Here is a 13,884-nt window from a genome sequence, read left to right on the forward strand (position 1 = left end):
GTTTTTTTTCACCTTTATTTAATCAGGTAAGCCAGTTGAGAACAAGTTCTCATTTACAACTGCGACCTGGCCAAGATAAAGTAAAGCAGTGTGATAAAAACAACAACACAGAGTTACTTATGGGATAAACAAAACGTACAGTTATATTGACTACGTCCATCCTAGCTCGCTCATTAATGTCTTAATCGAAATTACGGATTGCCTCTTATCCACTTGTCGTCCCCTTATGCCATAGTTTGTACATCGCAATTGTCAGTAGAAACCACATTTGTTTAAGCAAGTCAGCCATATCAGCTATGTTTTTTAAAAAGGCAGTAAATGAGGCTGAATGAACTGTTTCGCTGCCAGACAAGGCTCCGCTGATAGCCAGGTGTAGCAGTGGTAAGGTGTTGGGACTGCTGTTGGGACTCTGCTGTTGGGACAGCTTTATGTAGGCCCTAACAGTTTGTGGGCACCATTTGTCACCGTTATAGTGCAATTAATGTATTGTTTAGTGTTGTGTTGTGTTTTGGCTTTGCTGGCATGCATCCCCAATTTTTTTGGGGGGTTTGCCCCACCAAGATTTACTTGCTAAAATCGCCACTGTGAATAGGCAAGACTAAAAATGTAAGTGCCTTTGAACAGTGTATGGTAGTAGGTGCCAGGCGTACCGGGTTGTGTCAAGAACTGCAACACTGCTGGGTTTTTCACGCTCAACAGTTTCCCGTGTGTATCAAGAATGGTCCACCAACCAAAGGACATCCAGCCAACTTGACACAACTGTGGGAAGCATTGGAGTCAACATGGGCCAGCATCCCTGTGGAACGTGTTCGACACCTTGTACAGTCCATGCCCTGACGGATTAAGGCTGTTCTGAGGATAACATGGGGGGGTTAGTTATTTTTGTGTTTGTAAAATGTATTATGCGAGAAATGGCAGTGGAAATGCCTTTATGCACAAATATTGATAGAATAACCATCATATTGAAGTAACCTTGGGAGTCACCTGAATATATGTAGTGTGGTTCGTCCTCCCACTATGACTCGGAAAACCATGCAGTTTATTAGGCAACAGATTAAATAAGTAATGATGAACTTCACAGGGTGGTGAAAGTGCCCTTGATGAGCTTGATCCAATAAATATCGAGGGTCTTATTCTGGTGACATGATGATCGATGTTTGGCTGCCGTTTGACAAATAAAATCCATAATAATCTCATAATGTAGGTAGCCTACCAACACTGTTGGCTAGAGCGCACGTGCCAAGACCAGAGTGGGCACGTTTGCAACATAAAGCAACAGTTTTTGTGACAAAACCATCAGTAGTGTTGAAAATGCGATGGAAACCTTTTTAACTTGTATTTTTCATTCGGTACATAGAAATGTAACCGCAAAAGTCATTTTTATGTTCTCTATGTCATCACGCACAGACTTTTATCCCCAATAAGTCAGTTTGATGGAAACACATCTCTGGTGGTAAAATGTGCATATTGTTTTATGCAGATCTTTGAATATTCGAATGAAAATCTTTAGCAAATTGGATAGAAACCTAGCTACTGTTGAAGTGCTATTTGGGTTGTTAATTGGATTCGTTCCGACAATTCTTGATTTCTTGTAGTATTATTTTGTTGGATTATTTGACATTGTTTGACATTTTAATGCATTGTTAGGAGCTAGTAAGATAAGCATTTCGCTGCATCCGCTATAACATCTGCAAAACTGTGTAAGCAAGCAATAAACTTTGATTTGATGGTAACTAAACTGAACTGGTAACCCCTGGACATAGAAGTGATACATGTATATTGAGATTAGTCCTGGTTGGCACACATTTGAAGTGTAGCTGAATTTCTTAAACAGTATTTAAATAGGATTTTTGTCTTTTAAAAAAATTGTAATGGCTCCTTCAAATGTTGATGTCAGTTCCAGTTATTTTATTTCTCTATGCAGTTCCCAGAGCAATTCTTGAGACAGAGGGGAAAGGCTCTGTCACGTGTGCCTTCTCAATGCTGCTCACCACCACCACTTTATACACATCACAATGCTAAAATACGGGATGGGCCTCTGACGAAGCCATTAGCTAGTCTGGGTTGGCTTGGGAATCCTCACGTTTGTGTTGACGATTAAATATTGATATTTGCTAGATATTTTTAGACAGGTTTGCGACACTGAAATTAACATTAAATTAGTAATTTTATAAATACATTGGAGAAAATCCAATACATTTCCAAGAGAAAACTAAATGTATTGTATTCCTAGACAGCAAACAGTTTGTTAAAGGGCACAGTCCCTACATTTCGACAAGCCTAGTGGCATAAAAAGGAAAACACAACCTTTAAGATACCTCCAACCTTTAAGACACCAACCCATCAAAACAACTTGCTGCCAGCTTTAGTCTGTCAAAGCAGGATAAACTACATGTGATGTTGAGGTAGCCTACTGTATGTAAGCTATGAGAGAACAGAGGGATAAGTTGTCTGTGGCATTAGTGAGAATGCATTTTCAGGAGATGATCCTGTCCTACACTTGATTTATTCTAAAAACATGATTTAAACTGATTTCATGTTTAGATGGGCTGTCTAGTAGGCATGGTTTTATTGTTATTATTATGATGTTGGACCTATCATCAGTGACACTGGATCAGATATATTGTTATCTACATGCAAATAGGAGTGCTCAACCACAAAACACACACAGATGGTCACAGGCTACATCAAGCATCATCAAAGCTAGTGAACAAATCAGCCTGTCTTGGGAAAGAGCTTCATACTCAACATAAAATGACAATGTTTTGTAAAGAATGCAGGCGCTTTTTATGACCCTGTCATTTCATTTCCCCTCGGGATCTGTAAAGTAATGACAGAGATTGTTGTGATGTTGTACTACAAACAGTGGGCAGCTCAAGCACACTTATCCCCTATTTACCCTGTTTTTAATGACAAATTGGAGAGTGCTTGTTTGCTGCAAAGGGGCCAAGACAAGCCCAGTAAACCCACAGTACAAAGCACAGAGCTGGCACCAACAGCAACATCCATAAGAAAGTTCAGCCTATACCATTACTAAATTTAGAGCTTTCAAATCAGGCCAGAGTCGTGAGACGATATAAACTGCATCCCACTACATTAAAAGATGGGCAGCCGTCCCAGGAGATGAGAAATAGAACCAGAGGTACAATGGGTGCACTGTGTTGGCAGGGTCTAACTGCCCTGCTTGTGTGGCCTAATGAAGAGCACCATTGACTGGATAGGGCCTAGACAACAGCCCCTATGTACAAATCAAAAGACACATTATCAAGCTCAGTTTAAGATGTAAGAGTTCACTTTCAACATCTGTCTAAAAGCACATCTTTAATATTTATGTGACTAGGCCATAGCTTATAGTTTGTTGATTATTGTATTGCAATGAAATGTAATGCAATAAAGCATTGAGTATGTGTCATCCAGTGTATTATGTAACAAATTAATTTGTCCATGTTCTCTCTCACTCTGTTGTAAAATTCTCTGAGTAATTAGAGTGAAGGGTGTGGATGCTCCATCTTTAGCTTCGTTTATACCTGGCTCTAACATGCATCTTTGGTTCTGATTTTGTCCACATTCTGATTATGCCCACATTTACAGATATGCGTCTACATCTGGCATTAAAATGTGTCTCTAATCCATCCACTGTTTCCACATTGTGATCAGATTTCCTGGTCCCTCCCTGTACACAAATTCTTTTATGGATATTATTTTAAAATCATTTGTATTTATTTTAAGACACATATTGATGTCATAAGTCAATGGTACCACCTGTCAATGATTTTAGAAGGCGGATAATGATGATTTAAATGGTTTCACTGTCCAGAGTCATCTACAATTGTAAGATGTGTGCCTGACTACCTCCGGAGGGGGCAAGAAGATCTGATCACAATCAGATCACGATGTGTCTTTTGAACATCGACAACTGTCTACAAATGTGGGCACAATTAGGACAAAAGACACATGTTAGCACCAGGTATAAACAGGGCTTCTGTCTGCACACCCCCATTCTCATCGACGGGGCTGTAGTGGAACAGGTTGAGAGCTTCAAGTTCCTTGGTGTCCACATCACCAACAAACTGTCATGGTCCAAACACACCAAGACAGTCGTGAAGAGGGCACGACAAAGCCTATTCCCCCTCAGGAGACTGAAAAGATTTGGCATGGGTCCTCAGATCCTCAAATAGTTATACAGCTGCACCATCGAGAGTATCCTGACTGGTTGCATCACCACCTGCTATGGCAACTGCTCGGCCTCTGACCGCAAGGCACTACAGAGGGTAGTGCGTACGGCCCAGTACATCACTGGGGCCAAGCTTCCTGCCATCCAGGACCTCTATACTGCACAGCAAGCGGTACCAGAGCGCCAAGTCTAGGTCCAAAAGGCTTCTTAACAGCTTCTACCCCCAAGCCATAAGACTCCTGAACAGCTAATCATGGCTACCCGGACTATTTGCATTGCCCCCCCCCCACCCCACCCCACTCCAACCCCCTCTTTTACGCTGCTGCTACTCTGTTTATTATTTATGCATAGTCACTTTAACTCTACCCACATGTATATATTACCTCAATTACCTCGACTAACCAGTGCCCCCGCACATTGACTCTGTACCGGTACCCCCTGTATATAACCTCCCTACTGTTATTTTATTAGCTTTTTTTTTTTTTTTTCTTAACTGCATTGTTGGTTAAGGGCTTGTAAGTAAAGGGGCCACTGTAATGTCTACACCTGTTGTATTCGGCGCATGGGGCGATTGATTTGATTTGACATGGGTGCAGCCATCTTTGAGCCCAGTCTCCCAGTGATGATGACTTGCTATTTTTTCATTCAAATCAGCCAACATAGGATGTACATCGAAAGAGTAGCCTAGGCTGGGCCTAGCAACAACTGGTCTCCATTTGCATGTATTTCTCAAAACAATTGTAATATTGCAAACGTTTTAATAGGCCTGATATCGAAATGTAAACTTCAACAAAACCTTTTAATGATCAGATCATAATGTTTTAACCATTGTACAGCGATTCCTCTGTAGCATACCAAAATAGTTGTATTTAAAAAATGAAGCTGAATCATCAAATACAGTAGCTTTTCTTAGTCTGATCCTGTTAAATAATGCAGTTCAAATCTATCTTTGTATCGGGCTTGTGGATGTGGTTTCTGACTTAAAACAGCTCTAACTGTAGGCTACTTTAATATATACAATATATTTGTAATGTCAAGCTTTGTTCAGAGCTGCACCAGGCATGAATAACGTTAGTAGTCTCTATTCATTGAAACCTGTGCGAAAGCGATCCACCGGCTGCTGTCCAAGTCCATGGTGCTGAAATGGTGAAACCCCACCGTTGGGCCAAATTGCTTTCCCAGCATTTTCCTGATATGCCATCATGTTGAAATGATGGACAATTTCGTTTCATAGTGAAAAACCTAAATGCATAGGATGCATACATTGGATAGGTTATGTGAGGAAAATGCATTGATGCCCTCAGCTATTCCGTGCACGCAGCAGCCACCAGTCGCCCTCCAAATCGGATTAACTGTAAACCTGCCGTATTATTACATTTTCATCATAAAATAAGGGCCAAATAGAAGCCCTAGCCACTATTTGGACCCCTATTCAGTCATTCTGGCACCACTGTAGAGGGCTAGTAGAGCCCAATAGCGTGGCTGTAATCTTCCATTAACTGATGGAAGGGAATATTCTAATGCACACAGAATGAAATTGGTGGAGTGGATGGGGGTGATCCATGGAATTTCAACGCCTAGGCTACATGACAATCCAAAATGCTTATTTTGCGCTTACCCTCTCGCTCGCATAACTGTATAGCGTCCAAGCTGAGGTTCTTTAGCATGCCCTCACACGGACTCATCGGGCTGGTTAAGTTGTGTCCCAATCTTGGAAACTCCATTTTTACAACAGAGCTGGGATGCCTCTCCTGGTATCGGTGGAATTTCGCTCGTTTTACCGCAGGACTTGCCTCCCTTCACATTCGATCAAGAAAGAGAGATAGAGTGACCGGTTTCCAGCCCCTTCGCTCCCTCGCAGCTTCTCTCTCCAGGGTGGTGGGGCTGAAGGCGCGTCAGCAAATCGTCACGAGCGCATAGCCCACTGCCGATTTGACGCTGCAACGTGAGAGGCATACATACTACGAAGATATGCCAGTCCTTTTAATGTATTGCCTATATTACATTTTTCGACGTAATAGGTCCCAGGCGCGCGCTATCTTTCATGAAAGCCACAAGTGTTTCCCCTCTTCTGCCACAGGACAGTGGAACATGAATACCCTTCCACCCCCACCGGTTAAACTCAATTATATGCACATTCTTTGTTTTGCGTTCCGTTTCTGCTAACGTCATCCAAACAACATGGTCCATAGGCCTATAGCCTTATTTGGAGCTCTACGCGTCTCGCGCTCTCTCCACAGGAGCGCAGGTGCAAGTGGCCCACGCGTTAATGAAGCGGGAACGACCCCTCTCACCTTTCATTACAAGAATAATAATGTATTTTAAACAGCTGTGGCCTATCTCTGCCACAATCCTTTAGCCATGGGCCTTTTCTTGTCTAACATGAAACAGAAAGTCTACTCACATGCGGGATTTCACAGATGGCTTCATTCTAAATGTATGAAAGACTACAAATGATAAATGTATTTATCCATGAAATTGCCTTGAGATGATTAATACTGACCTTACAGTTGGCTCCTTCTGTGTGTGTGTGTGTGTGTGTGTGGCAGTTATCTCTCCCCACACCCAGTCTATCAGTGGGCCACAGTGACAGGATGCCAACTGAGCCAAACATAAGGGTAAGGGACAAACCAAACCCACAGACAAAACAATGAATGACCATTCCTTTTATGTCAAATATGTATTCAGTGCTGAAGCAAAACTAAATATGCTATTGGCAATATGATTAAAATTGAACAATATGTTAATAGTTCATTCCAATAAAAAAAACGGGATGCCCTTTTTGATTTACTTTTGGTTGAGTTGTCAACTAACCGTGAATTCAACAAATGTCACCATGTCATTGGATTTAGGTTAAAAATGGAGTGAAGAAAAGTAGAAATGCCTTGATTTTTGCAAATGTAATCAGTTTTCCACATTGATTCAACGTCATCACATATATCTTTTTTGGTTGAAATGACGTGGAAACCACGATGATTCAACCAGTTTTTGTCCAGTGGGGTTAATGATGATCGGCAGACATGGATATTTTCTGTCGAGCAACCTCCATTCTGAAAGGACACTCCGCGCTTCACGCGACATTAGCTTAGCACAACATTAGAGTGACGCGGTGACACTTTACATTTCACCATTGGTTTGAGCGTCTCAGGGTATTTGGACAAAGATGTGTGCTATCTTTTCAGCAGGCCCGGACTCCTCTGTCTGCGACTGCACCAAAAGGACTGAGTCATTCTGCTGAGAAGGCAGAGGCAGTAGCTAACTGCTGCGTATATGTGATTTAATACGCTTGGAAATAGGGAAACCCTAAGCCCGCCTATCTAGATACACGCAGGCATGCACAAAAGGACGCGAAATTGCTTGTAAACATACACACACACACACACACACTGTGGAAACACAAAAAATGACAAATGCCAATTCTTGCAGCATATTCAATGCCAACTAAGGATGTGTTGCTGTTCACAGTATGCTACCATGTCTTTATCAGTGTGCTACTGAATTTTGGTCCAATACAGGGCAAATATGAAAACGCCTGCATATTGATATGGTACTGGTACTCCCTGTATATAGCTTAATTCTTGTGTATTTTAATTCCTCTTGTGTTATTATTTTTTTGTCTTAAAAAAATAACTCTGTATAGTTGGGAAAGGGTGAATTAAACATCCATAAGACCTTAATCACCATGGCATTCCAAATGCAGCACACTGATGAGATTCTAACTCAAAATCAAATCAAATTGTATTTCTCAATGGCACCGAATACAACATTGTATTCAGCCACAAGAGGAATTAAAATACACAAGAATGAAGCTGTACAGCGCCTTCAGAAAGTTTTTAGACCCCTTGACTTTTTCCACATTTTGTTAGGTTACAGCCTTATTCTTTTTTTTTTTTATCCCTCCTCATCAATCTACACACAATACCCCATAATGACGAAGCAAAAACAGTTTTTTAAATTTTTTTGCTAATTTATTACAAAGAAAAACGGAAATATTACATTTACATAAGTATTCAGACCCTTTACTCAGTACTTTGTTGAAACACCTTTGGCAGCGATTACAGCCTCAAGTCTTCTTGGGTATGACGCTACAAGCTTGGCACACCTGTATTTGGGGAGTTTCTCCCATTCTTCTCTGCAGATCCTCTCAAGCTCTATCAGGTTGGATGGGTAGCGTTGCTGCACAGCTATTTTCAAGTCTCTCCAGAGATGTTCGATCAGGTTTAAGTCCGGGCTTTGGCTGGGCCACTCAAGGACATTCAGAGACTTGTCCCGAAGCCACTCCTGCGTTGTCTTGGCTGTGTGCTTATGGTCGTTGTCCTGTTGGAAAGTGAACATTCACCCCAGTCTGAGGTCCTGAGAGCTCTGGAGCAGGTTTTCACCAAATATCTCTCTGTACTTTGCTTCGTTAATCTTTGCCTAGATCCTGACTAGTCTCCCAGTCCCTGCCACTTAAAAACATCCCCACAGCATGATTCTGCCACCACCCTGCTTCACCGTAGGGATGGTGCCAGGTTTCCTCCAGACGTGACGCTTGGCATTCAGGCCAAATAGTTCAATCTTGGTTTCATCAGACCAGAGAATCTTGTTTCTCATGGTCTGAGAGTCCTTAGGTGCCTTTTGGCAAACTCCAAGCGGGCTGTCATTATTCTTTTACTGAGGAGTGGCTTCCGTCTGGCCACTCTACCATGAAGGCCTGATTGATGGAGTGCTGCAGAGATGGTTGTCCTTCTGGAAGGTTCTCCCATCTCCACAGAGGAACTGTGGAGCTCTGTCAGAGTTACTATCGGCTTCTTGGTCACCTCTCTGACCAAGGCCCTTCTCCCCCGATTGCTCAGTTTGGCCAGTGTTTGTCCACAGTGTTATATCAGGCCAGTGTTTGAGAGACACAATTGGTAATAATCCCCTGTTGTGTTATTGCAGTGCTTTGATTAACAGAGAAAACGGATTAAGACGGCATCTGTTTTGGATGGTCTGTTTACAGTTTGGTGTTTCCAAACTTCTTCCATTTAAGAATGATGGAGGCCACTATTCTTGGGGACCTTCAATGCTGCAGAAATGTTTTGGTACCCTTCCCCAGATCTGTTCCTCGACACAATCCTGTCTCGGTGCTCTACGGACAATTCCTTCGACCTCATGGCTTGGTTTTTGCTCTGACGTGCACTGTCAACTGTGGGACCTTGTATAGACAGGTGTGTGACTTTCCAAATCATGGCCAATCAATTGAATTTACCACAGGTGAACTCCCTTTCAAGTTGTAGAAACATCTCAAGGATGATCAATGGAAACACGATGCACCTGAGCTCAATTTCGAGTCTCATTGCAAAGGGTCTGAATACTTATGTAAGTAAGGTATTTCTGTTTTTTATTTTTAATACATTTGCAAACATTACTAAAAACCTGTTTTCACTTTGTCATTATGGGGTATTGTGTGTAGATTGCCGAGGACTTTTATGTATTTAATCAATTTTAGAATAAGGCTGTAACGTATAAAATGTGGAAAAAGTCAAGGGGTCTGAATACTTTCCGAAGGGAGTACAAGTACCATATTAATATAGAGGGGTATGAGGTATTTAAGGTAGATATGTACATATAGACAGGGTATAGATAATAACAAGAGTAAAAAAGGAACAGAGTAGCAGCAGTGTATATGATGAGTGTGTGTGGTGTCAGTATGTGTGTATGAGTGTGTGTTTTGTGTGTGTGTGTACAGTATGTAGTGTATGTTTTTTTGTGTGTGTGGGTTTGTGTGAGAGTGTCAGTGTAGTTACTGTGTGGGTAGAGTCTTGTGAGTATGCATAGGGTCAGTGCAAAATAGGGTCAATGCAGATAATCTGGGTAACCATTTGATTACAAATTCCGCAGTCTTATGGCTTGGGGATAGAAGCTGTCTTGGAGCCTGTTGGTCCGAAGACCCGATGCTCCGGTAGCGCTTGCCGGACAATAGCAGGGAGAACCGTCTATGGCTTGGGTGGCTGAAGTCTTTGGCAATTTTTCGGGCCCTCCTCTTACACCGCCTGATATAGAGGTCCTTTATGGCAGGGAGCTCGGCCCCAGTGATGTACTGGGCCGTCCGGACCACCCTCTGTAGTGCTTTGCGGTCGAGTGTGGTGCAGTTGCTATACCAAGGCCAGTGCTCACTTTTAGTAGTGAGATTTCCTGTCCAAAAATATATCTCATAAAAATTGAAGGTCAATGTGTTTTATTGCTTTCTCTAAAGCAATTTGTATGAGAAAAGATGCCAGAGCACTATTACTCTCAAACCAAGCTATTAAACCAAATATAACCAAATACGCACAGTATATGTTATAAAGTGTGGAAACTGTCACAGTATAATTTCAACTGTAGACCTACTACACTATCCTCTGGATTTTAGGCAACATGAGTTGTTTCTGTGTGTGTTTGCCCACAGTGTTATATCAGGCCAGTGTTTGAGAGACACAATTGGTAATAATCCCCTGTTGTGTTATTGCAGTGCTTTGATTAACAGAGAAAACGGATTAAGACGGCATCTGTTTTGGATGGTCTGTTTACAGTACAATTTAATGTAATTAACCAAGAGGTAAGCCATCTACAGTCATCAAACAGCCATTATAACCTATATAACCTCTACTAGATAACTAACAGGAATATAAATTATATAATTTATAACATGATTATTACCTCTATCATTTTCCTCACTTACAATTTGAGCATTATCTCTGTGCTTATCTGGTTCTAGGGAGGAGGAAGATGAGGATGACTGATTCTGCATCCCTCCTCCCCCACCCATGCGCACCCCTAGGGGGAGTCGCCCTGCGTTAGCATCAGAGCCTGCTAAGGGAGGGGATGCCGCTGCGCCTTCCACACTGATCTGTGGCCATACCAGTCCATTTCTCCCCTCCCCCTCTCTTCTCATAGCAAAGGCTCTTACTAAGTGCACAGATGCAGAACACAGCCCATTTGTGTGTGTGTGTGCGCGTGTGTGTCATGTCTTCATACTGTATTGGTAGTTTCCTCATATTGCTCACTCTGTTGCACTTAGATCACAGAGCCCATGTGTGACCAAGGTGACAGATTGAAGGAGAGAGAGGAGAAAACATACAGGGGGAAAAGGGAGAGACTCGGCAAGTCAAAACAAAAGAAAAATACATTTGTGTGTTCAAGACAACTGGGAACTTTGTAAAAAAACTAGCTCTGACTGAGAAAAATAGTTTTGAACGGTTATCCAACTCGGAATTTCAAGCTGGGAACTCTGGCCTCTTTCTAGAGCTCCGACTTTCCGACTGTAAGATGACAGATGTCATGATTTGACCTCGTTTTTTTTCAGAGTTCCCAGTTGTTTTGAAAGCACCATTACAGTTTACCAACACAGTTCGTCTCAAGGGTGTGTGTGTGTGTGTCTCAGTGAGTGAAATGGAGCTTGACTTTACATTTACATTTACATTTTAGTCATTTAGCAGACGCTCTTATCCAGAGCGACTTACAGTTAGTGAGTGCATACATTATTTTATTTTTCATACTGGCCCCCCGTGGGAATTGAACCCACAACCCTGGCATTGCAAACGTCATGCTCTACCAACTGAGCTACATCCCTGCCAGCCATTCCCTCCCCTACCCTGGACGACGCAGGGCCAATTATGCGCTGCCCCATGGGTCTCCCGGTCGCGGCCGGCTACGACAGAGCCTAGATTCGAACCAGGATCTCTAGTGGCACAGCTAGCACTGCGATGCAGTGCCTTAGACCACTGCGCCACTCGGGAGGATTGAATTGCAATTGAACTTTGAATTGCATTGAGCTCGGTCTGTGCTGTTGTTGGATTAATTGCCATGCACAAAGTGAGAGAGTTACCAGAGCCAGCTCATCAAGACTTGGTCATTCCATCCAAGTTATGAGTGGAAATCTAATAATTCTAATTGATAAATAAGCATAAAAAGACAGATTCAAGGAAGATTTCATACTATTATCACCTACAGTGAAGGAAAAAAGTATTTGATCCCTGCTGATTTTGTACGTTGGCCCACTGACAAAGAAATGATCAGTCTATAATTTTAATAGTATGTTTATTTGAACAGTGAGAGACAGAATAACAACAAAAACATCCAGAAAAACGCATGTCAAAAATGTTATAAATTGATTTGCATTTTAATGAGGGAAATAAGTATTTGACCCCTCTGCAAAACATGACATTGGTGGCAAAACCCTTGTTGGCAATCACAGAGGTCAGACGTTTCTTGTAGTTGGCCACCAGGTTTGCACACATCTCAGGAGGAATTTTGTTCCACTCCTCTTTGCAGATCTTCTCCAAGTCATTAAGGTTTCGATTAACAAATCTAGTTGATTCATCTAATAATTATTTAGTAACTGGTTTCACAGCCTTTTTTTGTTTACTCAACTTTTCAGTCAAAGTGTTACCTGAATTTAATCTTTTTGGTTAGGGACACCCACAAAGTGCTTTTAACATACAATATTTTCAACATACATATTTGATACACATTGACATTGTGCATGTATACAGTAATTATTATTCAACTAACTGGGATTTGAACAACGTCTTGGTTCACGGCATTCCCATCTTCCTGCTATGCCACCATGTCTGTGTAAATTATCAGTTAATCTGACTATTCTCTTATCATTCGATGTTCTTATTTACTTGTTTTAGGGATTTCAGTTTTAATGTTACTCCTTAATCACTATGATAAATAAAAGTTTTTCTTGAGTGCACTTTTAACAGAGCTGAGATTTACTGTGAAGTGCAAAGTATAGGAATAGAGGTGAAATCAGTCATTGATACAGACATGGTGGTGTAGCAGTAAGATAGGAATGCTGTGAACCAAGAGGTTGTGAGTTCAAATCCCAGGTGAGGACATGTTGGATAATAGTTACTGTAGAAATGAACATGCACAATGTAACCGTGTGTCAAATATATAAGTTGAAAACATTGTATGTTAAAAGCACTTTTGAATATGTGTTGGTGTCCCTAATGTTTTTACTAAATTTGGGCCAACTAAAAATGTTACGCTCAGTTAACACTTTGATCAAAAAGTTTAGTAAACAAAAAAAGGCTGTGGAACCAGTTACTATATAATAATTAGTTGAATCAACTAGATGTTTTGTTTTACAGTGCATGCTTAGCGTCATGTACAAAAATGCCCAGTTGCCCATTATATTTGCTACCATGGCTAGAAGAAGAGATCTCAGTGACTTTGAAAGAGGGGTCTCAAAGGACTGTAGGGTGTTTAAAGGGTGTGTGTGTGTGTGTGTGTGTGTGTACTGTATGAGTGTCTCATTCACCAGATCTCAACCCAGCTAACATTGAACCTAGTTGGTTAGCTTTAGCTAACTACAGACTCATACTACAGCATTTCATGCATGATGGCTAGCTATGACAATCTGTTTTGTACTGTACAGTGGTGGAAAAAGTACTCCATTGTCATACTTGAGTAAAAGTAAAGATACCTTAATAGAAAATGACTCAAGTAAAAGTTTCACCCAGTAAAATAGTACTTGAGTAAAAGTCTAAAAGTATTTGGTTTTAAATTTACTTAAGTATCAAAAGTAAATGTAATTGCTAAAATATACTTAAGTATCAAATGTAAAAGTAAAATAATAAATAATTTCTTATTCCTTATATTAAGCCAACCAACCAATTTTCTTGTTTTATTTATTTATGGATAGCCAGGGGCACACTCCAACACTCAGACATCATTTACAAATAAAGCATTTGTGTTTA

General features: G+C 41.2%; 1 protein-coding gene across 1 annotated transcript in view; it reads right to left on the reverse strand.

The window, feature by feature from the left end:
• The window catches only part of LOC311132617 (phytanoyl-CoA hydroxylase-interacting protein-like), a gene marked incomplete at its 5' end in the record, with an annotated part of 37,693 nt that extends 31,795 nt beyond the window's left edge, over window positions 1–5,898 (reverse strand). Inside the window, one exon of the mRNA XM_084165863.1 lies at window positions 5,793–5,898. Coding sequence (XP_084021989.1) covers window positions 5,793–5,898 — 106 coding nt within the window. The remainder of the gene's footprint in view (window positions 1–5,792) is intronic.
• Between the last annotated feature and the right edge of the window lie 7,986 nt (window positions 5,899–13,884).

This window comes from Coregonus lavaretus, assembly GCF_964263955.1.
Source record: "Coregonus lavaretus genome assembly, chromosome: 1".
Lineage (NCBI taxonomy): Eukaryota > Metazoa > Chordata > Actinopteri > Salmoniformes > Salmonidae > Coregonus > Coregonus lavaretus.